Source organism: Pteronotus mesoamericanus, unplaced genomic scaffold (assembly GCF_021234165.1).
Source record: "Pteronotus mesoamericanus isolate MK-2021 breed Mesoamerican mustached bat unplaced genomic scaffold, CSHL_Meso_final contig_55, whole genome shotgun sequence".
NCBI lineage: Eukaryota > Metazoa > Chordata > Mammalia > Chiroptera > Mormoopidae > Pteronotus > Pteronotus mesoamericanus.
In genome coordinates this window covers 8,101,014-8,126,450 of record NW_026555198.1, presented here as the reverse complement: position 1 = coordinate 8,126,450, position 25,437 = coordinate 8,101,014, and the positions used below count along the sequence as shown (strand labels likewise).

Genomic DNA, 25,437 nt, shown 5'->3' with positions numbered 1-25,437 from the left:
TAATCATAAATGAATGTCACAGTTTGTCAAATGCTTTTTCTGCATCTATTGATATGATCATGACTTTCATCCTTCCTTTTGTTAATGTGGTATCACATTGATAGATTTGCATATGTCAAACCATCTTTGTACCCCCTAGAATGAACCCCACTGGTTTGTGATGTATTATCTTCTAAATGTATTGTTGTGTTCAGTTTGCTAGTATTTTGTTTAGGATTTTTACATCTGTATTCATCAGAGCTGTTGGTCTGTAATTTTCTTTTCTGTGCATCATCCTTGCCAGGTTTTGCTATCAGTGTAATGTGTTAGGAAGTATCGCCTCTTCTTAAATTTTTTGGAAGTTTGAGGATAGGTAGTAAGTCATCTTATAATACAGGTCTACTAGCAATGGATTTTTAAAAAATGTATCTGGTACCATTTTTATTTCACCTTCATTTTTAAATTTTAGTTTTGGATATATTATTCTTAGTTGATAGTTTTTTTTCATTTCAGTAACTTGAATATGTCATCTTTCACTGTTCCTGATGCAACTTTTCCTGTTAATCATATTAGGGTTCCCCTGTATGTCTTGAGTAATTTCTCTTTGAATCTTCTACCTAGGTATGTGCCCTGGCCAGGAAACCAACCCATGACCTTATGGGAGTACACTCCAACCAAGTGAGCCACACTGGCCAGGCCTGATAAGATTTTTACCCTTTACCATTTGATATGTGTGTGCTTGGAGGCCACTAACATTTCAGGGAGTTAACTTTTGAATGATGTTCAGTCAGGGACTTGCAGCTTGGTGGTTCCTTCTGTTCTGAGAAGGCACAACTTTGGTCATACCCATAGTCTTCCAGATTGCCACAGGTAAGTGTGACTTTATTTTTAAGTCTGTGTTTCTAGGAGTCAACTCTGGATCAGAGAAATCTTTGCTCGGTTTGGCCAAGTTTCTTGTGCCAGCAAACCTACTGCCCTGTATTATGAATCTGCATGTATTGAAAAAAATGCTTTTAAGGCTGCCTCACATTCTAGTCTGATGTCTTGAGTGTGGGTCCACTTATACAAAGATTGTGCCTTTCAAGGGTCAACTGTATATTTGAACATAACTTCTGAGTGGAAATGTGGCCCAGCAGAAAGAGAAATGAACTGGGCGTCAGGAACCAGGGGTCTCTAGCAAGCTCAGTGATTTCTTCTGAAGTTCAGTTTTCACAGTTGTAGAATGAGGAAATTGTATTAAAAGACCTCTAAATTCCTTCCAACTGTAAAATCCTGTGACTTTATGAAATAGAAATTGAATAGAAATAAATCAGTGAAAAACATTCTACCATAACTGAGAACTGGAAATATGGAAATAATCCACTGACTTTTTAAAATAAAAAATGTTCTAACCTGTTTGTAATTAAAACACACACACTTCATTTCAACTGCCCCTAGCTAGTGAAAATGCTAGTTTAATGAATGGTTTGCAGTTAAGACATTACATTTCTCCATCCCAAAGGTTTCCTTCTTGATCATTAGAACTGAGAAACTGGGGGCAACAGAAAGTTACCTTTCACTGATTTGTAATAAAAAAGTATGACAGCTCAATGCTAAGTTTAAAAAGTATAACTTCCTACCATTTGACCCATGTTAAAAGCTATTCAAGCAATTACTTTCTCAAATAATTCCTAGTTTTCACCTTCTGCACAAGGCGTAAGGCCATACTCCCAGAATGTCTATTAATTATCTGTACTTATTCTCAGTGGGTGAATGACAAAACATCAGTTCTCCCTATGCATTGCAGGAAAAAGTTGCTTCATTGGGACATCCATTGTTAGTCACACAGACATACTGTTTATTAATACTGATTATCTGCACATACTGCTATAACAGTAAAGTGTCGTAAACGGCCTTAGTAAGTCTTAACTAATTTTGTCTTATCCATTCAGTTTTAACCTGCTTCTTTGACTTAATATTGTCACTTAACTTACCACTTACATTCAAAATCTATATACTGTACTTAAAGCAGGGAGAAGAAGGGCCTTTCTCTAACTTAAGAAAGCTGCCATTACAACATATTTAAATGACTGCACCTACTAATCCACAACAAATGTCCTATGATAAAGTGACAAGGTAAAATAAAACAATTATGAATACACACTGGCAAAAGTTGCTACTCACCGATACACCCAGCAATTAGGAAGTATAGGAGCAAGATGGCAGTACGGGCAAAATAATCCAGAAACAAGAAATCATATAATCTTTAAAAGATCTTGGCTTTAAAGCAAAATACATTTTTGAACTAGCCATCCTTACAAACGGAGCTTTGTCAGTATCTAAGGGAAAAGGCAAAATGTTGCTCCTAAGGTATATTACAAATCCCTTCAGAGGAAAAGCAAATGCATATTTTGAGTTTGTCCAAATGCTGAAGTTTCTTTCTAAGAAATGACCCTCAATTTCCAAATAAGCACATCTTCTCGCCAAGATATTTCTATGATAAAAACCTCCAGGAAGACATCTGGCCCAGTTTTTCTGATCCCAAATTACCTTGGTTTCAATCTAATTTTTGTCAACTGGAATTCCCTTAGGAAGAAAGTAAATTTTTCAGTCTTTAAAATAACAGGATATGAGAGATTAAACCCTATCATTTTGCTCCATTTTAAGAACCCATATTCCAAAACTGTAGCTTATTTATCCTAATACATTAAAAACTATGTTGCAGTGCTGATTTAAAACTTTATACAGTTTAGACTCTTGTGTATGTAATATTGTAATAAAGGCCCTTTTCTTCTTGCCAATTCTTCAGAAAGCTTTTCTTTCATTTTAAGTTGTCTTATTGTTTCACTGTATGGAGTCATCTTAATATGATGAAGTTAAGAGAAAAATATTTAAAACTTAGTTATAACCCCTACAAAAAACTGTATGTTTTAGGTAACTTTTTATTAGTTGTAAATACTGGTTAATGACCACAACGACCCCATGGTCTAGAAACCACCTCCAGTCATATGAAAAAAATTTTAAAAAAGCTTTAAATCTCTTACTGGGGAAATTATCCTCACCCAAAAATTATTCCTATCTTTCTTTGACTAAATGTTTCACATACTGCAGAATCACTTTGAATACTACTATTCACACTCAAAATGAGTATTTCTAATGGTTACTTCAATCTTGTCTGCTTGCTATACAACTAAGATAAAACATTTCCATCAGCATCATTGGAAATGTATAGAAGGAATTAACAGAAGCAAATTTCTATCTAGACTAACCACATTTCTAGCAATACAGCTGATTTTTTCAAAGGAATTGCTTTTTTTTTCCTTCATAAGAGCAATAATGGCTATGGCTTCAGAGTAAGAAATATCCAACCCTCCATCCCCCTCCATTTTGCAGATGATTACGCATCTCAGCGTTAACTACAACTTCAAAAGAAAGATCCTTGATTGAACAAACAGGAAAAAGGACTCATGGACATGGACAACAGTATGATGATTGTTGGGGGCAGGGTATAAGGGGACTAAACGATAATGGAAAAAAATACAATAAAGATTAAATTTAAAAAAAAAAGAAGCAAGATCCTGCATCACTTACTCTGGTGTCAAAGACTAACTGTGAGACACTGATTTTAAACTATTGATGTTTATCAAATTGCCTTTATATAACAAAACTGGACACTCAAGTTATAAGTTGATCTACCCACAAATGACAATACAAAAATAGATAAAAAAAACATTAGTCTCACCCACGCCAAATTATTTAAAACACATTAAAACTATAAACCAATAAAATAACTACTTTAAAAACATTTCTGAGAAATAAAGCCTCATCATATACAGTCATGTGGTTAGTCATGAGATACACAGTTTTTCAAACTGAATGATTACTACCAAATTAAAGCAAATTCAAATTATAAAAGAGAGGCACTTTCTCAGTGAACATATATCAACATTTTATTAATTATTTCTAGCAGGTAAAACTTGAATATTTCATTTGGGCTACTTTTTGTTATATCAAGCTTAAAGGGACTCATTAAATTACTGAAAAAGGAAGAGGGGACCTTGTGATAAAGTAATTCTGAAGTGTCAATACAGACTCCAGTCAAGCCTCTCCTATTTATCTAAACGTCATTAAGAATTTTTAAGTGGATGTTGCTATTTACACATGTGAGCATGTGCACACACATGCATGCATGTACACATCTCATTTAGTTGTTTCTTTTTATAACTTCTGATAACAAAAGCAGTGTATTTAAGATGGAAACAGAAAAGCTGATTAACTTCCTACACTTTTTAGATCAGCCCCAGTATGACACGTCACAAATTACATCAGGGTTTTTAAGTCTTTGAAGAGAAGTACATAATTTTTTGTCCAAGACAAAAGTGATACCTCATTTTGGTGGGAAAAAATAAAATTCTCACCACTACATGATAGTTATGATGCTGGTTAATGATGAATTTGCTACATAACTAGCATGAGAATTAGGTTTTTCCTAAAAAGGTACATAGTGGCAAATATTTTTTTAAAATATGAGTATAGATATCTATCACTGAAATATTTCAATGGGGGTGGCAAGGAAGAGAAACAATGAACCTCACTGTCTTCTTTTATAATTTTCAGAAAAAGACACTTTCCATCTAAATTGTCAGCATAAAGAGGGTTTTAAAAACTAAAATTTGGAAACCAATCTGATACATCATCAAATGACTATATGCCTCTAAAATGGAAATGGGGTAAAGTCAAATAGTAACAAGAATTGTGATTTGAGCAAAATGAAGGCTGTAACAAGAAAATAATTTGGGGAAAAACAAAGATATCACATTATATTAAATTGTGAAAGATATAAAACTCAAATCACCTTTCATGTTAATCTATCTAAAAGAAGGAATATAGATAATGGGAATATATAATTTTTTTAACAAAGCAATTTTGCTTCAGTGCAAATATATAGACCAAAAAAAAAAAAAAAGGAAAAGAAAAGAAAATGTCTCATGTGACTTAGCAGGAACAGTTTCCACAGCCTTTCACACTGTTCTCAATTTCTTCTTGTAGTTTCTTCCTTTCCTCTTCTTTGGACAGATTTTCTTTCTTTGCTTGCCATTTGGAGTTATTATGGCTCTGCACATAGCTGCTCTGTGTATGCCACATTTCTGAATAGATACTGCCAGGGTTAGCAAGCAAACCATGGTGGGTACCACGTTCAGCAACTTTACCCTAAAAAAAGCAAAAACAAGAGAAACATAGAGAAATACCCATAAAACTGGCAAAACAACTGAAAATACATATATTCTAACTAAGGATTTAAGGATTTTGAAAGATTTGCATTCATTAAAATACCTCACCCAATTCTTCACCCATAGTATAAGTGGGAACACTCGAGGTAGGAACGGTTTCTTCACTGCTGAGCTATCAGTTCAGTGAACAAACAAAAAGCTATGAAATTCCATATAATGTAAACTATTTCACTTACAGCAAATAAAATTTTCATGTTTACTTTTACATTTTGAAGGGCAGAAAAAGATATAATTTTAAAAGATATTTTCTGTAATCAATAAATATTTAAATCAAAAGCACTGTTATTTATATGGAAATTTAAAAGAATTAAAAATAATATTCCCTTTATTTCAAGAACAAAGTGACAGTAACCGGGGGGAGGGGAAAAACGGGGGACAGAAGAAGGGTTGTCAAAGAACATGCATAAAGGACCCATGGACAAAGCCAAAGGGGGTTAGGATTGAGGGTAGGAAGTAGTGTGGGTGGGGCAGGGAAGAGTGGTGGTGGGAAAACAGAGACAACTATACTTGAACAACAGTAAAAATAAATAAATTTAAATAGCCACACGAAAAATTAATATCCCCAAATCCTTATGTGTACTTTGAAATAAAAAAGATTTCTCCATGAAAAGTTTACTTTTTCCAGTAGCTACTTTTGTTAACAATGGCTATTAAACTTAACCTTGCAGAGGTTCGGTACATATTCCAAACTCGTATTTATACTCCACTGGTCTCTTGACAGCTACCGTTAAAACATACTGACAGACAAAAGGAATTTTGTCACTTTTAGGGATATTCCTGGTGACAGGACCTTTACATATACATCCTTAAGTGAAATAACCAAAATTTGTGCCCCACTTCTGAGTCATTATGGTGTTTACCAAACACCATAGCTTAGCCTACCTACTTTACACGTGCTCAGGACACAATATCCAAAAGAAGAGGCAACACAATACACTGCAGAGCACTGGTTGCTTACCCTCATGATGGCATGGCTATCATTAGCTCAGGATAAGATCAAAATTCAAAATTCAAGTATGGTTTCTACTGAATGCATATAACTTGTGCACCATCATGAAGGGGAAAAATTGTAGGTTGGTCCATTATAAGTTGGGACTGCCTATATATATGTATATACGTATTACACACATATATACATACATATGAGCTTCAACATTCCTATACCATCCCGCCTTCCCACCGTCTCCTTCCTCACTCTCCTAATAACTGGTTATATCATAACTGCTGTTTAAGTTAATATGCAACATTTATCTTATGACTATGTTAGTATTACCTGTTGAGTCAAACAAGTACTATGATTTTTATATATTTTTCTGTATGATTTTTCAGTCTTCCTGGACTTAGATAACTGCCTTGTTTTTTCACTTAGTTCTCTCTCAACTTTATCCCAGAATTATAAAACCTGACTGAACACTACTGTTCTCATAATGAACTTTATTAGGTAATCAATTAGTTCAATTCTCCCACATCCCCAGAGATACCCCTTTCACAGTTTTTAGGATTTTTCCATTATCCTAAATTTTGAAATTTTATGATACTATGTCTTGGTGTCATTTCTTTTCCTTTCCATTCATTGCAGTGGTTACGTGGTAGGTACTTTCTAAATGGAAATTCATCCTCTGAAGTTTTGGACATATTGGGTTATTATCTCTTTGATAATTTCCTCCCATTCTTCCGATCCTCTCCATAACTAACATTATCAGATGTTGGACCTCTTAGACTAATTCTCTCATTTTCGTTTCTTTATTTTCTCTCTTTTGCTCTACTCTTTGTAAATATCTTTGACTTTGTTTCAGCAATGACATTTCTCATTTCCAAAATCTCTTGTACTCTGGTTGTTCATTTGTATATTTATTTACCACCCTCATTTTTAATTTTCAAATGTTGCAAGAACAACAACAATGAAGGTGTATATATACTTCCCCAAGTTTAACAATGTGAGTATTTCCATATTTGCTTTCTCTCACTTCATCCTATCTCTAAATTTACATTATTTTTGCTAAATAATCTGAGGACGAGTTACATACATCACTACATTTCAATGCTAAATATTTCACTAACATGTACCTCCTAAAATTAGGGATATTCTATGTGGCTGGAATATAACTATATCACACCAAAGAAATATATACATCATATAGTCTATACCTGGATCTCACAAATGGTTCCAATGTTTTTTAAAATACAGTTTATTGATTATATTATTACAGTTGTCCCAAATTGCCCCCTTTGCCACCCTCCCCTGGGCATCTCCCATTCCCTCAGGCAATCTGCCCCTTACTTCTTGCCCATGGGTCATGCATATAATTCTTCGGCTACTCCATTTCCTATACTGTTCTTAACATCCCCCTCTTTTTTCTGTACCTACCAATTTGTACTTCTTAATCCCTGCACCTTTCCCCCCTTCCCCCTCCCAACTGATAACCCTCCAAATGATCTCCATATCTGTGATTCTGTTTCTGTTTTGTTTGCTTAGTTTGTTTTTCAGATTCAATTGTTGACAGTTGTGAATTTATTGTCATTTTAACGTTCGTAGTTTTGATCTTTTTCTTAAATATACCGCTTTAACATTTCATATAATGAGGGCCTGGTGATGATGAACTCTTTTAGCTTTACCTTATCTGGGAAGCACTTTATCTGCCCTTCCATTCTAAATGACAGCTCTTCTGGATAGAGTAATCTAGGTTGTAGGGCCTTGCTTTTCATCACTTTGAATACTTTTTGCCAGTTCCTTCTAGCCTTCAAAGTCTCTTTTGAGAAATCAGCTGACAGTCTTATGGGAACTCCTTCGCAGGTAACTACCTGCTTTTCTCTTGCTGCTTTTTTAAGATTCTCTCTTTACCTTTAACTCTTGGCATTTTATTTATGATGTGTCTTGGTGTGGTCCTGTTGGGGCCCATCTTGTTTGGGACTCCCTGTGCTCCCTGGACTTGTTTGTCTATTTCTTTCACCAAATTAGGGGAGTTTTCTTTCATTATTTTTCAAATAAGTTTTCAATTTCTTGCTCTTTCTCTTCTCCTTCCAGCACCCCTAAAATTTGAATGTTGGTATGTTTGACATTGTCCCAGAGGCTCCTTAGCCTATTCTAGTTTCTTTTTATTCTTTTTTCTTCTTGTTCTGATTGAATTTTTTTTATTATTTATTTTTAGAAAGTGGAGAAAGGAAGGAGAGAGGGAGAGAAACATCAACGTGTGGTTGCCTCTCACACGCCCCCTACTGGGGACCTGGCCTGCAGCCCAGGTGTGTGCCCTGATTGAGAAGCCAACTGGTAACCCTTTGGTTCGCAGGCTGGCAATCAATTCAGAGCCACACCAGCCAGAACAATTGTTTTCTTTCTTATGTTCCAAATTATTGATTTGATTCTTGGCTTCATCATTCCACTGTTGATTCCCTGCAAATTTTTCTTTATTCCACTTAGTGTAACTTTCATTTTTGCCTGGGTCTTTTGTATGCTGTTGAAGTATCCAATGAGTTCCTTGAGCATCCTTATAACCAAGTGTTTTGAACTCTGCATCTGACAGATTGCTTATCTCCATTTCATTAGGTCTTTTTCTGAAGTTTTGTTCTGTTCTTTCATTAGGGCCATGTTTCTTTGTCTCATTTTTGCAGCCTCCCTGTGTTTGTTTCTATGTATTAGGTAGAGCTGCTTCGACTCCCTGTCTTAGGAGTGCAGCCTACCGTAGAGAAACACAGCTGTAAGCTGGATGGGAGAGAGCCTTAGGTAATTGCCAGGGTGGGACAACCATGTGAACCAGGTTGGTGAAGTCTCAGATATGGTGTTGCTACTTTGTGGCTCTTAGCCAGAGAGGGCTAAGGAGGAACAATGTTGCTGCTTGGCCTCTGGAGTTCTGTCCAGGAGAAAGCTGTCCCCAGGCATTCACCTGATGCCAGACAGTTGTTTCTCCCCAGACACTTGTTTCTCCCCATATGCCGCTGGTGCCTTTCCAGCTGCTGCCCAGGTACTGGAACCCAAAGGGAGTGAGTCTGCATAAGTCCTAAGACCGTTGTGAGCCCTTTAAGAGGAAACTCCTGAGAATCCCAGTTTCTTCTGCTGCCCAAACCCCCACTGGTTTTTACAGCCAGAAATTATAGGGACTTATCTTACTGGCACTGGAACCCTGGGCTGGGTGGTCTGGTGTGGGGCGGGATCAGTTGTTCGTGAAGTATCCCTCCTGATTTTCACCCACCACATGTGGGTGTGGGACCACTCATTTCGTGCCTCCACCCCTCCTGTCTGGATGTGATTTCTTTAATTCCTTGGTTGTACTTCCAGACAGCTTGATTTTCTGACAATTTTGGGTGATAGTTGTTTCATAGCTTAGTTGTAATGTTTGCGGTGCTTGTGTGAGGAGGTGAGCTGTGTTTTCCTACACCTCTATCAACCAGAAGTCCAATAATGTTCTTTAAATATATGTGTATATATACACACATACATATATACACGTGTATACATACATATACATGTATGTATACCTATGTTTGTATGTAAATATATTTATATCTATATCTCCAGGATTTAATCAGAATCAACACATTGAACTTATAATTATCCTAGTCTTTGCAGGTATGTATATGCACTGACATCTCTAAAATATCTAGGCTTGTTTATTTAAAGAATGCCCGTCATGTTGTATTTGTATAGTTGTTCCTAATAATTACATCCAAACTAAATATTTTTGGTAGAAATACAATATAGGTGATGATGTCTTCTGTATATCACCTCAGGAGGTACATGGTATCAATTTGCTCCATGATCAATAAAATTAAGTTTGATCACTTGGTTAAGGTAACGTCTACCAGACTTGTACTTTAAAGGTATTCTCTTTGTAATTAATAATTAATCTATGGTTATATTTTCAAACTATGGGAATATTCTATTCCCTAATACTTATTCACCATATGGTTTTAGCAAGCGATGATCTTCACCTAAGTTGATTATTACAATGGTGGTTGAAAGATATGATTTTTCTAAACTTATCACCTCTTCAACATGTATTAGCATTATTCTTAAAAAAGACCTTTCCCTTTCCCAATACCTTTCTTTAAAGTATCATTATGGAACTATACATCAGTTTTTATTTATTATGTTGTAATTCATCAGCATCATTATTCTTTTTGATGTTCAAACTATCCCACATTTCGCCAGTGGGAGCTCATCCAAAATGGTTCCTGTGTCCTTGTTATATATCATCATTATTTTCACTGCCTCAAACATAGAGTCAGCCATTTCTCCAAGGAGTGTTGATTTCTTTTAATGAGAAACAGTATTTAGTGCTCAAAACCTATTTGCTAGTTATATTTCCTGCTACTTGGACTTCATTGCTTCTAGGCCATTTCAGTAGAGTAAGGAAATTTTTGCCATTTCATTAAACAGACTAAGGACATTTTTAAGATTATAAATTCATATTAATAATTCTGTTCCAATATAATATCACAAGGGTCCTCTTTTTCTACCATTCTGAATTTGTATCTTTCTTCTCCCAAAACCTGTTTCCACACATTAATATATTTACTCATGTGCTCAGTCTTACAATATACACTAAAGTTTCAAAATGGCTACTCCCATATTTTGAGTTATTTGTGTCCATATATTCCACTACGGTAAATAATCAGAATAATATAATCAAAAGTTAACTTAATTCTATTTTTATTCTGCATGGTTATGTTACAGTGTGCTATGCAGTTAGTTTATTTTATTTTAATACCTTTTCATTGGGCAGCTATCAGTTTGTTCTGTTTTTATGAGTCTTTTTGTTTTGTATTGTTTCTTCATTTGTTTTGACTTTTCAGATTCCACACATAAGTGAAATCATACAGTGTTTGCCTTTCTCTGTCTGACTTATGTCACTTAACATAATAGCCTCTGGGTCCATCCATGTTGTTGCAAATGGCAAGATTTCACTCACACACACACATACATGTCACATCTTTATTCACTCATCTATTGATGGATAATACCTAGGTTGCTTTCATATTTTGGCTACTATAAATAATGCTAAATGAACATATGGATGCATATACCTTATCAAATTATTTGTTTTCTTGGATAAATATGCAGAAATGGAATTGCTGGCTCGTACAGTAGTTCTATCTTAATTTTTCTTTTTTTAGAAATCTTCATACTGTTTTCAATAATGGCTGCACCAATTTATAATCCTACCAACAGTGCATGAGGGTTCCCTTTTCTCCACGTCATTGCTGACACTTGTTAATGGATGACTTTTTGATAATACCCATTCTGACAGGTGTGAGGCGATATCTCATTGCAGTTTTAATTTGCATTTTCCTAATTATTAATGATGTTGAGCATGTTTTCATATGTCTGTTGGCCATCTGTATGTCTTCTTTGGAGAAATGTCTCATGCCCTCTAACCATTTTGACTGGATTATTTTTGTTATGGAGTCATATGAGCTCCTTATATATTTTGGGTATCAACATCTAATAGGATAAATCATTCACAAATATATTTTCCCATTTAGTGGGCTGCCTTTCCATCTTGTTGATGGTTTCCTTTGCTGTACAGAGGCTTTTTAGTTTGATGAAGTCCCATTTGCTCATGTTTGGTTTTGTTTCTCTTGTTTGAGGGGACATATCCAAAAAGATGAGTATTAATGATGTCTAATAGTTTACTCTTTATTTTTTATTCTACAAGTTTTATGGTTTCAGGTCTTACATAAGTCTTTAACCCATTTTAAGTTTGTTTTTGTATATGGTGTCAGGGAGGGACCCAGTATCATTTTTTGCATGCACCTGTCTAGTTTTTGCCAATACCACTTATTAAAGAGACTGTCATTTCTCCATTGTATATTCATGCCCATTTGTCAAAGACTAATTGACCATATAAGTGAGGGTTTATTTTTTTGTTTTCTATTCTGTCTCATTGATGTAACTGTTTGCTTTTGCTCCAGTGCCATACTGTTTTGATTATTATGGTTTTATAATATAGTTTGAAATCAGGGAGCATGATACCTCCAACTTTGTTCTTCTTTCTCAAGACTGCATTGACTATTTGGGGTCTTTTGCAGTTCCATTTAATTGTCCTGGTTCTGAGCAGAATGCCATTGGTATTTTAATAAGGATGGCACTGAATCAGTAGACTGCTTTGGGTAGTAAAGATATTTTAATGATATGAATCCTTCTAATTAATGAGCATGGTCTATCCTTCTATTTATTTGTGTCCTCTTTAATTTCTTTCCTTCTTCAATGTCTTAGTTTTCAAAGTACAGGTCTTTCACCTCCTTGTTTAAATTTATTGCTAGGTATTTCCTTCTTTTTGATACATTTGTAAATGGGACTGCTTTCTTAATTTCTCCTTCTGAACATCTGTTATTAGTGTACAGAAATATGAAAGATGTCTGTACCTTAACTTTGTATCCTGCTACTTTACTGAATTCTTACCTGTTCCTTTTTTCTCTTGGTCTCTTTCCATTTGTTTTACTGGTTTTCTTTAGTGTTTGGTTTGGGTAACTTTCCCTTTATCTTTTGTGCATTTTTTCTAGGCTTTTGGTTTGTGGTTACGATGAGGTTCATATATATCCATCCATATCTATAGCAGTGTATTTTAAGCTGATAAGCATTTAAGTTCAAACACATCCTAAAAGCACCAGCATTTTACTCTTCATTCCACCATTTATGTTTTTGATGTCACATTGTATCTTTTTGTTTTGTGTATCCTCTAATTATTTATTGTAGTTGTAGTTAATTTGCTACTTTTGTCTTTTAACCTTCATGTTAGCTTTTTAAGTGGCTGACTCACTGTTAATTCTCTATTTGCTTTTTACCTGTCAGGTTTTTTCTTTCCTGTAGTTTCTTATTTCAGGTTATGACCTTTTCTGAATAAAGACCCTTTAAGATTACTTGTAAAGCCGGTTTAGTGGTGATGAACTCCTTTGTTTTTACCTGTCTGGAAAACTCTCTCTCCTTCAATTATAAACAATAACCTTGCTGGGTATAGTATTTCTAGGTTGTAAGTACCTTTCTTTCAGCACTTTAACCATTTCTTGACATTCCCTTATGGCCTGTAAAGTTACTGCTGAGAAATCAGCTGACAGATTTATGGGGTTTCCCTTCTACGTGACTTGTTGTCCCCTGGTATCTTCAAGACTATCTCTTTATCCTTAAATTCTGCCACTTTAATTATAATATGTCTTGGTGTGGGCCTCTTTGGGATCAGCTTGTTTGGAACTCTCTGTGCTTCCGGGACCTAAATATGTTTCCTTCACCAGACTGGGACTTTTTTCAGCCATTATTTCTTCAAATATACTTTCTGCTCCTTTCTCTCTCTTCTCCTGGCATCCCTGTAATATGAATGTTAGTGATGTTGTCACAAAAATTTCTTATACTATCCTTATTTTTGAAAATTTTCTTTTTGCTTTTTTGATTGGGTGATTTTCACTATTCTGTCTCCACATCACCAATCTGTTCTTCTCTATTAAATCTGCTATCAATTCTTTGTAGTATATTTTTCATTTCAGTTATTATATTCTCTCTGATTGGTTCTTTATTATATTTTCTAACTGTCTGCTGAAGTTCTCTCTGAGTTTCTCTATTGTCCTCTCAAGTTTGTTGAACATCCTTACAGCCATTTCTTTGAACTCCATAACTCTTTATAATCCATTTCAATAGGATTTTTTCCCCCGTTTTATTCTTGTCCCTTCATTTATAGCATAACACTCTTATTTTGTTTGACTTTCTCTGTTTGTTCCTATAATATAGATGAGATAAGTGTCTCTCCCATTCTTAAAAACGTGGTCTTCTGTAGAAGCAGCCTCTGTGTAGACTGGGTGTTGGTTGGTTTGGGTAGGCTGCTTCAAGGTGGGGCAGGTGTATGTGGTATCAGGGTTGCAAGCTGGCCAGAAGGACCCGGTTATGGGCAGGGCAGCCTGGTGGCTCCCTGTTGTTCCAGCTGTTGGCCCACTGAAGGGAGTCATGGCAGGAAAGCCCTGTGGGCATACACAGCAGTGGCCCAATGCAAGTGCCGCAGTACCCTCTTGGACCCGCTGAATCAAGCTCCAGGTCAGGCGGGGCTGTGTATGCACATGAAAGCACCCTGTTGTTACTGCTGGAGCCAGCTCTGGGTAGGTTGGCCAGGAATGCATTAAGGTGGCCTCGCAGGTCAGTCAGAGCACACGGACAGAGTTCCTGCCTGCATTATCCAAGTGGAGGGGGACGAAAACAATGGCACTCACAGGTTCCTCCTATCCTGGAGAGTCTCCTCAGATCCCAGAGAAGTCTCACAGTTCCCCAACCTTCTCTATGCAGTCTCTCTCATTTGTTGTGCAGAAGCTGTTTAATCAGCCCTCAGTTGTCTTGGGAGGAACTGCTGTAAACATAGGTGTACATTCAGTGTGTTCATGGGGAAGGGTGAGTTCACTGTATGCCTATGCTGCTACCCTAGACCCGTTTCCTGTTTAGGCAATTATTTTCATTTCTTTCTGTTTGTATTCAGTTTTTGTTTTTTCCCATTCATGTTGATTTTTAAATTTTGAATGTATGAAAACATTAGCATGGTTCAAAAGTAAAAATAATATAAAAATCAGGAAAGTCTTATTCTCTCTCCCATCCCTTTTCTCTCCCCACCCTGGAGGTAGCCAATTTCTTTAGTTTCTAGTTTATCTTCCACCAGCATCTTTTTGTAGAAATATGTAAATATACATTTGTTCTCCCCCCTCAATCCTTCCTGCAAAAAGTAACATACCACCTACTCTTTTGTATCGTTTTGTCTTTCAATTAACAACATATCCTGAAACTTGCCCCATAGAACTCTCCCTTACATTTTTTAACAGCATTTTTCCTTGTTTTAGAATGCTGTATTTTCCATGACCTCCAATAGCAATTATATTTTTAAGTTTTCTTATGCTCACTGCACTGTCTACACTTTCTACTGCATTCTTTTTTGTTTGTTTGTTTTGGAGGTCTTTTCTTATCCACTGACACTTAAGAATTGTACATTAAAAAGCTGACTGGAAACTCTATGCATAGGAATGGGCTTTTCAACAGTTGGATTTCACTGTACAATGATCACATGGGCGCCTGGTCATTTCGCTGGGGTCCCCAAATTCAAAAACCTTTTTATCTAGGGCTACTTCTTTTTTTTTCCAGAAAAGAATCCTTCAATTATCTGATGATGAGGAAAGGAGTAATGAACCACTGGTTGGCAAGGTTCTTGGACCTAGTGGCACAAGAGGGTCTGTGATCTTGTTTTTTAGTATGTTTTGATTCCCAGTTAATCTTGCCCCTCTGTTAATTTGTCTGATAATAGAGGTGCCCAGAGCATCTCTGACTCAATTTCCCGACAAGCAAAAATCTAGCCTCTTGCCAAGGCAGGGTAATGGTAATTACCAGGTCATGGGGGATGGGGAAGGGCCTTGGGGATGCTACCTCTTATGTAGACTCAACACTAATACTACAGCAGATGCTGACCAAACAAATGAGATCACATTAGTTTCACTAGAAAATAAAAATCTCCGATCTTCATAAACAAGGAACTACAAAAACCATCAAATTATAAACCCAAAGAGATTTTAGATACAGGTACTATAATCATTAATAAATTAGTTCCAATTATAGTCCAAACTCCAAGCAGCAATGTTGTGATATAACTGTACATATTATGAACCTCATGGCATGAGGCAGGTAAGCACATGCCTGCTAAAATACTTCTAACATTTTATACTTACAAGAAAGGGCTCAATTGTACTGGAAAGTTTAGTAAAAAGCACAAAACAGCAGATTTTATTTCAGATTCTTGGACATCAATGAGATAATAAAGCATATTCACAAAATTTCCCATTTAAGACATTCTGGTAAAATCACATTGGGGAAAAAAAAATCACTGTATTTTCTAATGAATGCAAGCAGTGATGAACAAATAAACAGAAAGACCTAGGGTCTCCAGTACTCAGGTAACTTATAAAAGGAATAATATATACACCACAGAACTGAACATCCTATAAAAAATTTTAGATGTGAAAAATTCTCTCAATAAATTAATATAGAAAGTATATGAGAATTTTTTTCTCCTTTAACTCCCAGTACTCAAGCTTTCAAAATGATAAAGAATTGAAAGTTTATTCATTAGAAGGGAAAGATAATCATAAAAAAGGCTGAATGGGAGATAAAAACCAAACAATGTTAGACATACCAAGTACTAGGGGGTGGGGAGAAGTTCTTACAGAAAGAAGAAAAGAAAGTCTATTACCCTTTTCAAATCTACCAATCACTATAGTGGTGCACTGATCTGTTTAGAGCATTTAGATAGTACACTTTTACAGTAATTCCCTCAGAAGACAGAAAGTGCACTGTCCATTTTATTACCTTCCCCATGAGGAAAAAGATAAAATAGCGCTGTTTAAAATGACCAGTTTACTTTTTGATATTTTATTTTAGATATAGGGTATGTGCAGTTTTAGAAAAAGTGAAAACATAAAATATAGTAAAGACTGAGCAAAGATTCTGTGCATAGCAAAAATGAATGAAGTAAAATTATCTTATAATATATACATCCTTTAAAACCTGCTTCTGTCACATGAAGATTTAATGCTTTCCTGAGCTAACTTTGCTTTTAATACTTTAATAAAGAGTGAGTTAATACAGTTTACTCCTTCATGGATATGACATGCATTATTTATTATCAAAAGGAAGTAAAAACAGAAGCCTATCAAAATTCAATCTCATTCAAAGGACACAAATTCTGTATATTTCTTTAGAAAAAAAAATTTAATTTGCTTGTGTCTGTTACAACTCCCAATGTTATTAAAATACTAAACTTTAAAGTTAAATCTCTTACCTGGTCCAAGACAATGATTTCATCTGCATCAACTACTGTTGACAATCTGTGTGCAATGAAAATAGAAGTTCTGTGTTTGACTGCATCCCTCATGGCACCAAGAATAATCTGCAAGTTTGGCAACAAGAAGAGTGGGAGGGGAGAAAAGGTCTATATATTACATAAATGTAAATTAAGATAATCATACACTCCTTAAAGGGACATATAAAATGCCAATTAATTTTATATTCTGTAAACCTTATACCACTGCCAAATATGTGACCTAAACTAATAATAACTAAGAAGAGGAGAAAATAAATCAAAAACAAAAAACAAGTATGACCACACCATCATGGAAAAAATTACCTGTAAGATAGGTAAATTTCTTTATATTACAAAGTCTAGCAGAAGGTGGTTATTTTCTATACTTAAAATCAAATAAACCACAACGATGAATCCAGTGACATTAGGAGCATAGCCAAGTGTGATGTTCATCTGGCCAATGAGAGCAAAAATGAAATGAGGAGGAACTCAAGTAATAGGATGCAGAGAAATTTTTTTTTAAATGAAGAAAAAAATAGGAGAGTCAAAGGGTACAGGAGCATTTGCTCTTCCTTAGTTCAAAGTCAGAGGACAGAAAGAACGACAAAGACAATTGTGTATGTGTAACTTGAGGAAACTTCTTGCTCTCCCTCTTTTTTTTAAAAAGAAAACTTCTTTTTCAAAAGCATTTTGCCTTCTAAATGCATCTGGAATATACATTTTTGTTTACTGCCTTGTGAAGTATAAGAGAGCTGTGTATATATACAACTGTACTTGGAAACATGGGTCCTAGTACAGCTAGCTGTTGGAAACAGCCACGTAGAAGATGGGGTATACCAAATAGCTTTCTATAGGTATCTCTAAATATCATATTTACTAAAGAAATAAAATTATCAAGAGTACATGGTTACCCAGGAGAAGACGACCTTATATTTTAGCATTGCAGGCTAAAAAGAAAGTGCAGCGCCAATTCTAAGTGATGTTATAAGTAGAACAATTCTACTGTGATGTTTTTAGGGACTCCTCAAGAAATTAAACTCCCTGGACCTATTAAAACAGACTGTAAAAATTTACCAAATCTACTGTAACTCATTCCTTTGCAGTGGGGAGAGGTGTCTGCCTCTGCTATCTCTTAACGGGTTATGCTCTATGAGATAATAAAGCTATGTGTCTCAAATAATGGCTATTAAGACTCTTAAGTTGTGATAAATGTGGATGACACATTTTTAAGTATAAAGTTCTTGTAAAAAAAATTCCAACTCTGCCTATGAATAGGATCTGGTCCTGCTTAAGGTTCTCTTTAAAGTTAACAAATTCTTATGCTAAACAATTCATTCAGAATTCAACTGTTTTAAACGCATGGCATATCAAATAATGTGCTCTGAGTCTTAACTCTATATGCAATTATGTCATACATGCTGAAAAACTGAAATTAGGCCTAAGCTTCAACACTAGATTTTAACTATGTATTCAATTAAGATAAAGGTGAATGGAAGCAACTGACAAATAACATCTAGCTATCTTCAACTGTAGACTAGGGGGATTCATTCATGAAATTATCACTATTAAGACTTTTCTATTTAATACAAGGATGTTGTTATGAAGTCTAATTATAGTTGACATGTAATGCCATGACATCAGTGTCACATCTTGGTATTTCACAATACTTGTAAAATGAATGTAAACTGGTATCAGCACCACAGGCTATGTGTACCTCATTTGCACCTCAGTAAGTTGTTCCATGATAAGTGAAAGGCTTTCTGGTGCATACTGTATCACAATCATTTACATGACTTGTTTTAATGAGTGTTAAGTGGCAATAGCAGAGAGACTAAAACCTTCTTCCTTTGTCAGCAGATTAGAGAATTCCTACAGCTTTGCAAAATATGAGGGTAATACAACAAGAGCATAAGTTGCCACGCAGTTCCTAAAAAAGACATGTTTGCAAATGGACTTAGTGTAATTGCTCAATGCAACCCGCCATTCTTACTATCAACACTTGGTATCTGGGGAAAAAAGGGCCGAGTATTTTGCTCTATAGTACCTACTGAAGTTTACTCAAAATACAAAAGAATGTAGCCATCTTACTGAAATTTCCAAGGAGAAAAATTAATCATTGATAATTGAAGAACTTTGTATTTTCGCCATGATTTACCTCTTCAGTAATTGAATCTAATGATGAAGTGGCTTCATCATAGAGAATGACTGGAGGGTCCTTCAAAATGGCTCTTGCAATTGCTACTCTTTGCTTTTCTCCTCCTGGTTAAAAAAAAATTAGTTTAGTTTAAGGAAGTATAACATAAATGTTTCTAGTATTTGTTTCTAGTATTTCCACTGAACATAACCACCAAATAATACCTTTAACACCTACCTCTACTCCTGATCACTGTTCATTTTACTCAGTTGTAAGAGTCAAAGTTTATATATGAAACTCTTTGACAAACTACATTCCCTGGAACATAAATGTAATTCTGGACTCTTGAGTTCATGGCAGGTGAAACAATAAAGAGGGGAGGTAATAACTTTGATTCCATAATATTCCTCTCACTAGAAATATGCTCATTACACATTACTTTATATGTACTTTATATTACTTCCCAAAGAACACCAACCTCAGATAAAAATTTTTCACCATTAGAAAATTAACAAAGTCAAAAACAAATTCAATATCTGAGGCCTGAAAACCTGAAGACATAAAACTATGAATATCTAAATTTATCTCTTAACATTAAAAAGTACCATTCAGCCAGTATTCTCAAGGATTTTTGGTCATAAAGGTATTACTTTCACAGCACTCATCAAAGTTAAGGGTATATACTAGATACCTCTTATTTCACCTTAGCTATTGGCTACTGGGTCTCTAGCATATCAGAATTTTAAAACGTAAAGGGCTTTCTTTGGGTGGTAAACAAAATGCAATATACAAGTAATGTATCATAGAACTGTACACTCGAATCCTATATAATTGTATTAACTAATGTCACCTCAATAAATTTAATGAAAAAAATAAGGACTTACTTTACCAGTAAGAAAACAGAGGCCTAGAGAGGTTAAATGATTTGCTCAAGGTCACAGAGGAAGCTCTAGTGGAATCTAGACCAGACCTAATTGACTCACAGTCCAATGCTCTTCCTATCACAAGGTACAAGCATACATTTATTCCTAAATATGCTCTAGTGAAAATGAAGCAGTATTTCTTTCTTCACTGGGACTCCTGTAGGTCTAAGGTCATCATCAATCTTATACAGAACAGTGGTTGGAAGTACAGGCTCACTTGTTTTATTGAATTTTGCTCTATTGCACTTCACATATGCTGCAATTTGTTTTTTGTTTTGTTTTGTTTTACAAATTGAAGATCTGTGGCAACCATGCATCAAGCAAGTCCATTGGCGCCATTTTTTCAACAGCATTTGTTCACTTTGTATCTCCGTGCCACATTTTGGTAATTCTCATAATATTTCCATCTTTTTCATCATCATTATTATAATTATCATATTTGCTGTGGTGACCTCTGATCAGTGATCCTTGATGTTATTATTGCAATTATTTTGGGGCACCATGAACCATGACCATATCAGGTGATGAACTTAGTCAAAAAATGTGTGTGTTCTGACTGCCCCAGCAACCAACAATTCCCGCTTCTCGTGCCCTCTCCTTGGAGCTCCCTGAGACACAACAACATTGAAATCAGGCCAGTTAATAACCCTGTAACAGCCTCTAAGTGTTTGAGTGAAAGAAGTACTCACACATATCTCACTTTAAATGGAAAGCTAGCAATGATTCAGCTCAGTGAGGAAAGCATGGTGAAAGCTGAGACAGGCCAAAAGCTAGGGCTCTTGTGCCAAGTAGTTAGCCAACTTGTGAATGCAAAGGGAAAGTTCTTGAAGTAAATTAAAAGTGCCACTGTAGCGAACACATGAATGATAAGAAAGCACAACAGCCTTATTGCTGATGTGGAGAAAATTCAGTGGTCTGGAGAGATCAAACCAGTCACAGCACTCCCTTAAGCCAAAGCCTCATCGAGAGCAAGGCCCTAACTCCCTTCAATTCTGTGAAGGCTGAGAGAGAGGAGGAAGGAAAGTTTGAATCTAGCAGAGGTTGGTTCATGAGGTTTAAGGAAAGAACCAGTCTCCATAACATAAAAGTGCAAGGTGAGCAGCAAGTGCTGATGTAGAAGCTGCAGCAAGTTATCCAGATCTAGCTAAGATAATTAATGAAGGCTGCTATGCTACACAATAGATTTGCAATGCAGACAAAACAGTCTTCCGTCTATTGGAAGAAGATGCCACCCAGGGGTTACAGAGCCAGAGAGAAGTCAGTGCCTGGCTTCAAAGCTTCAAAGGACAGACTGGCTCTCTAGTTAGTGCAGCTGGTGCCTTGAGGTTGAAGCCAGTGCTCATTTACCATTTTGAATATCCTAGGGCCCTTCAGAATTATGCTAAATCTATTCTGCCTGCGCTCTATAAATGAAACAAGGAAACTTGGATGAGAGCACATTCGTTTACAATGTGGTTTACTGAATATTTTAAGCCCACTGTTGAGACCTATTCCTCAGGAAAAAAAGATTCCATTAAAAAATATTGCACATTGACAATGCACCTGGTCACCCAAGCGCTCTGATGAAGATGTACAAAGAAATTAATGTGGTTTTCATGCCTGCTAACACAACATCCGTTCTGCAGCGCATGGATCAAAGAGTAATTTTGACTTTCAAGCCGTCTTACAGCTGCCGTAGGCAGTGATTCCTCTGACGGATCTGGCGAAGTCCATTGGAAACCTTCTGGAAAGGGTTCGCCATTCTAGAGGCCACTAAGAACATTCGTGATTCATGGGCAGAGGTCAAAATATCAACATTAACAGGAGTTTGGAAGAAGTTGAGTCCAACTCTCATGGATGACTTTGAGGGGTTCAAATCTTCAGTGGAGGAAGTAACTGGACGTGTGATGGAAAGAGCAAGGGAACTAGAATTAGAAGTGGAGCCTGAAGATGTGACTGAATTGCTGTAATCTCATGATAAACCTGTAATGGATGGGGAGTTACTTCTTATGGATGAGCAGAGAAAAGTGATTTCTTGAGATAGAATTTACTCCTGGTGAAGATACTGTGAATACTGTTGAAGTAAAAACAAAGCATTTAGAATATTTCATAAACTTAGTTGATAAAGCAGCAGCAGCTTTGAGAGGACTGACTCCAACTTGAAAGAAGCTCTACTGTGGGTAAAATGCTATGAAACAGCATCACATGCTACAGAAAAATGGTTTGTGAAAGGAAGAGTCAATCGAGGAGGCAAGTTTAATTGTTATTTTATTTAGCCATCCCAAGCTTCAGCAACTACCAGTGCTGATCAGTAGGCAGCCATTAACAACACAGCAAGACCCTCCATCAGCAAAACAATTAAGACTAACAAAGATCAGGTGATTGTTGGTATTTTTTAGCAATAAAATGTTTTAAAATTAATGTATATATATTATTTTTAAGACATAATTCTATTGTATACTTAACAGATTATAGTGTAATGTAAACTTAACATTTATATGTGCTGGAAAACCTGAAAGAATCGTGTGACTCTCTTTCTTGTGGTATTTCATTTTATTGCAGTGCTCTGGAACCAAACCCAAAATATCTTTGAGGTATGACTGTATAAAAGGTGGGGCTTGCTGAATATGCCCCTTTTGGCTTCTTTTTTTGTCTATTATCTATTAATTTATTAATAGACATTAATAACTTAGACATGAAAATACTATTTTTTAGCTTCAGTAACCTCTTCAGGAAACAAGTTCAACTTTTTGATTATCTGGTTTCCCAGTATTATTTCATTTTTATTCTGTCACTGTTATCTTCACCTTGTGAAAGGGGCTCCTTATATCTAATATTAATGACTAAGTTTATATTCATACTATCCACACTCCTCCCCACTTCATAAGATCAAAAGTCTCCTATCAAAGCAGGCACCATGACAGAACTATCTGCTTATCCATCTAGCAACTTGGCAGCATAAAGCTTCTAAAATAAGTAGAAACTCAGAGGAAGAACTAATTTTTTTTTAATTTGAGATTTTTAATCAAAATTAGTGGGGTGACATTAGTTAACAAAATTATACAGGTTTCAAGTGTACAATTCTACAGTACATCACCTGTATATTGTATTAGTGGTTTTACCACCCAAAAGTTTTTGACGCGTGCCCCAAAGTTCAAATGGAAACCAACACAGTTTCAATTTTATTCAATAGTATTCTGGAAATTAAAGAACAACGTATGTTTATGTCTACCAGAATTATGACCGTATATGCTAAATAATGTATTGTTCATTTTGAGATAATGGGCTGTAAGGTGATGAGTATTAGGTAAGAATAAAATTTCTTTAGCCATTCATACCTTCAAAAGCATGCTGAGAGGAAAAAAATGATTGGGAGATGAAATGTGATATAGCCGCCTGAGTCAAAATCTTACATTGGGGCAGCTAGTCTGTATTACATGACAAATTAGGAATTTCCAAAATTAGACAAATGGACAAATAATCTGAGAGTGGGCTAGTTAATTGAAAACTACTCCTATTAAAAGCAATTCTAAAGTATAAAAGTAGACTGGAATCATAGAGGCACCTTGTACTATTGGGTAATGACCAAATAACTATTACAAATCAACTTAACTTGAAAATAAACTTGAGTAACATTTTCAAAACCTAGATCAAAACTTTATTCAATAGACTGCAAATTCCTTGAGAGAACATTAGCTTATGCTTCATCTTTTTAACTTTCAAAACATTTAGCTTAGTAGACTGCACCTAGTATGTAGCTAATCAATGCTGTGAATAAATGACAGCATTGTAAATGACAGTTGTAAAAAGGAGAAATGGGGATTCATTAAAATTCATGCATACTACTCTTTATTAACTTTTTGCCTTATCCCTATCCCTATTGGATATGTTTCCTCCTCAAACTAAAATAGAATGAAGAATAATTGTAAAGGGTATAGTATCATTTATATAAATTACATTAATATTTTCAGGCATTAGATATCACTGTCCTCTAGAATTCAAATAATTAGGGCAAAGAAACATATTTATAGACCCTCCAAATAATTCAGCCATTATTAAACCTTATCAATCTCATAATTAAACACTTAAAGAGAAATGTGCAAGCCCCAAAATTTACCTGACCACTGAATAAAAAGGGTATGAAAATGAAGATTGCTGTAAGGAAAGTAAAGCAGCTAAATGTATGGTGTCAGAGGGGTACTACACTTATTTGGGTCATCATTTTGTAAGGCACATGGAAGTCCAATCACTATGTTGTACATCTGAAACTAATATAATATTGTATGTCACCTGTAATTGAAAACTTAGTAACAAAAAAAGAAAGTATAACAGTTAAGTATATCCAGTCTACAAGCAGGTCTAAAGTACTGAAAACATCATGTAACAATCTAGGAAACTGCCCTGGCTGGGTGGCTCAATTAGTTGGAGCATCATCCCATACACTAAAAGACTGTGGATTTGATTCCCAGTCAGGGCACATACCTAGGTTGTGGGTTTGATCCCTGGTCGGGGTTTGTATGGGAGGCAACCAATTGATGTTTCTGTCTCACATCAATGTTTCTCTCTTTCTCCCTCTCCCCTCCTTCCTCTCTCTCTAAAATCAATTTTTAAAAAACATATCCGTGGGTGAGGATAAAAAAATTAAAAATAATCTAGGAAATTATGATGAGATACACTACTTCCTACCATATTACTTCTCTCTACTCTTGCCTCTTTCCCAAGTGAATAATAATCTGGGCTTTCCTTTAATATTAAGAATATGGATAATAAGTTAATACTGATTTGAGCATATATACATAACTTACTATTAAGCATGTAACATGTTTGTCGCTGCAAGTAAAAAAACTTGCATGACTTAAGAATAGTTACTTCTAGTCCTGTATATTAGATTGCCTACAGTGATGGAGAGGACACTGGGGGCCTTGTCTAAAGCATTACAATGAGCATTAAGTTTGAATTCGGTTACTACATTTTCTAGAAAATGGCTCTGACAAATTAAAGTTTGAAGGGAATATCCAAGTGGGGGGGGGGGCAGATTTAAAATCTCTGATTACCTGAAAGTTTGAGTCCTCGTTCCCCTACTTGAGTGTCATATCCATGTGGCATTCGAAGAATTGCATCATGGAGTCCAGCTAATTTTGCCACTGCATACACATCCTCGGGTGAAGCATTGATGTTTCCATATAACAGGTTGTAGTAAATGGTATTATGGAAGAGGACAGCATCCTGGAGCAGATTAGATAGATAGATAGACAGGTATACATATATACACACACATACATTTATGTTCATCATAAAAATTATTAGAACAATAGTAAAAATATAAAGGCATAAGGAGTAAA

At 35.5% G+C, this 25,437-nt stretch overlaps 1 protein-coding gene across 1 annotated transcript in view; it reads right to left on the bottom strand.

The window, feature by feature from the left end:
- Positions 1-1,894: 1,894 nt before the first annotated feature.
- Positions 1,895-25,437, bottom strand: part of ABCB7 (ATP binding cassette subfamily B member 7) — a 97,531-nt gene continuing 73,988 nt past the window's right edge. Inside the window, exons 12-15 of the mRNA XM_054579572.1 lie at positions 25,150-25,321; positions 19,215-19,318; positions 17,039-17,146; positions 1,895-5,169 (exon numbers count right to left, since the gene is read on the bottom strand). Coding sequence (XP_054435547.1) covers positions 4,954-5,169; positions 17,039-17,146; positions 19,215-19,318; positions 25,150-25,321 — 600 coding nt within the window. The 3' untranslated portion in view covers positions 1,895-4,953. The remainder of the gene's footprint in view (positions 5,170-17,038; positions 17,147-19,214; positions 19,319-25,149; positions 25,322-25,437) is intronic.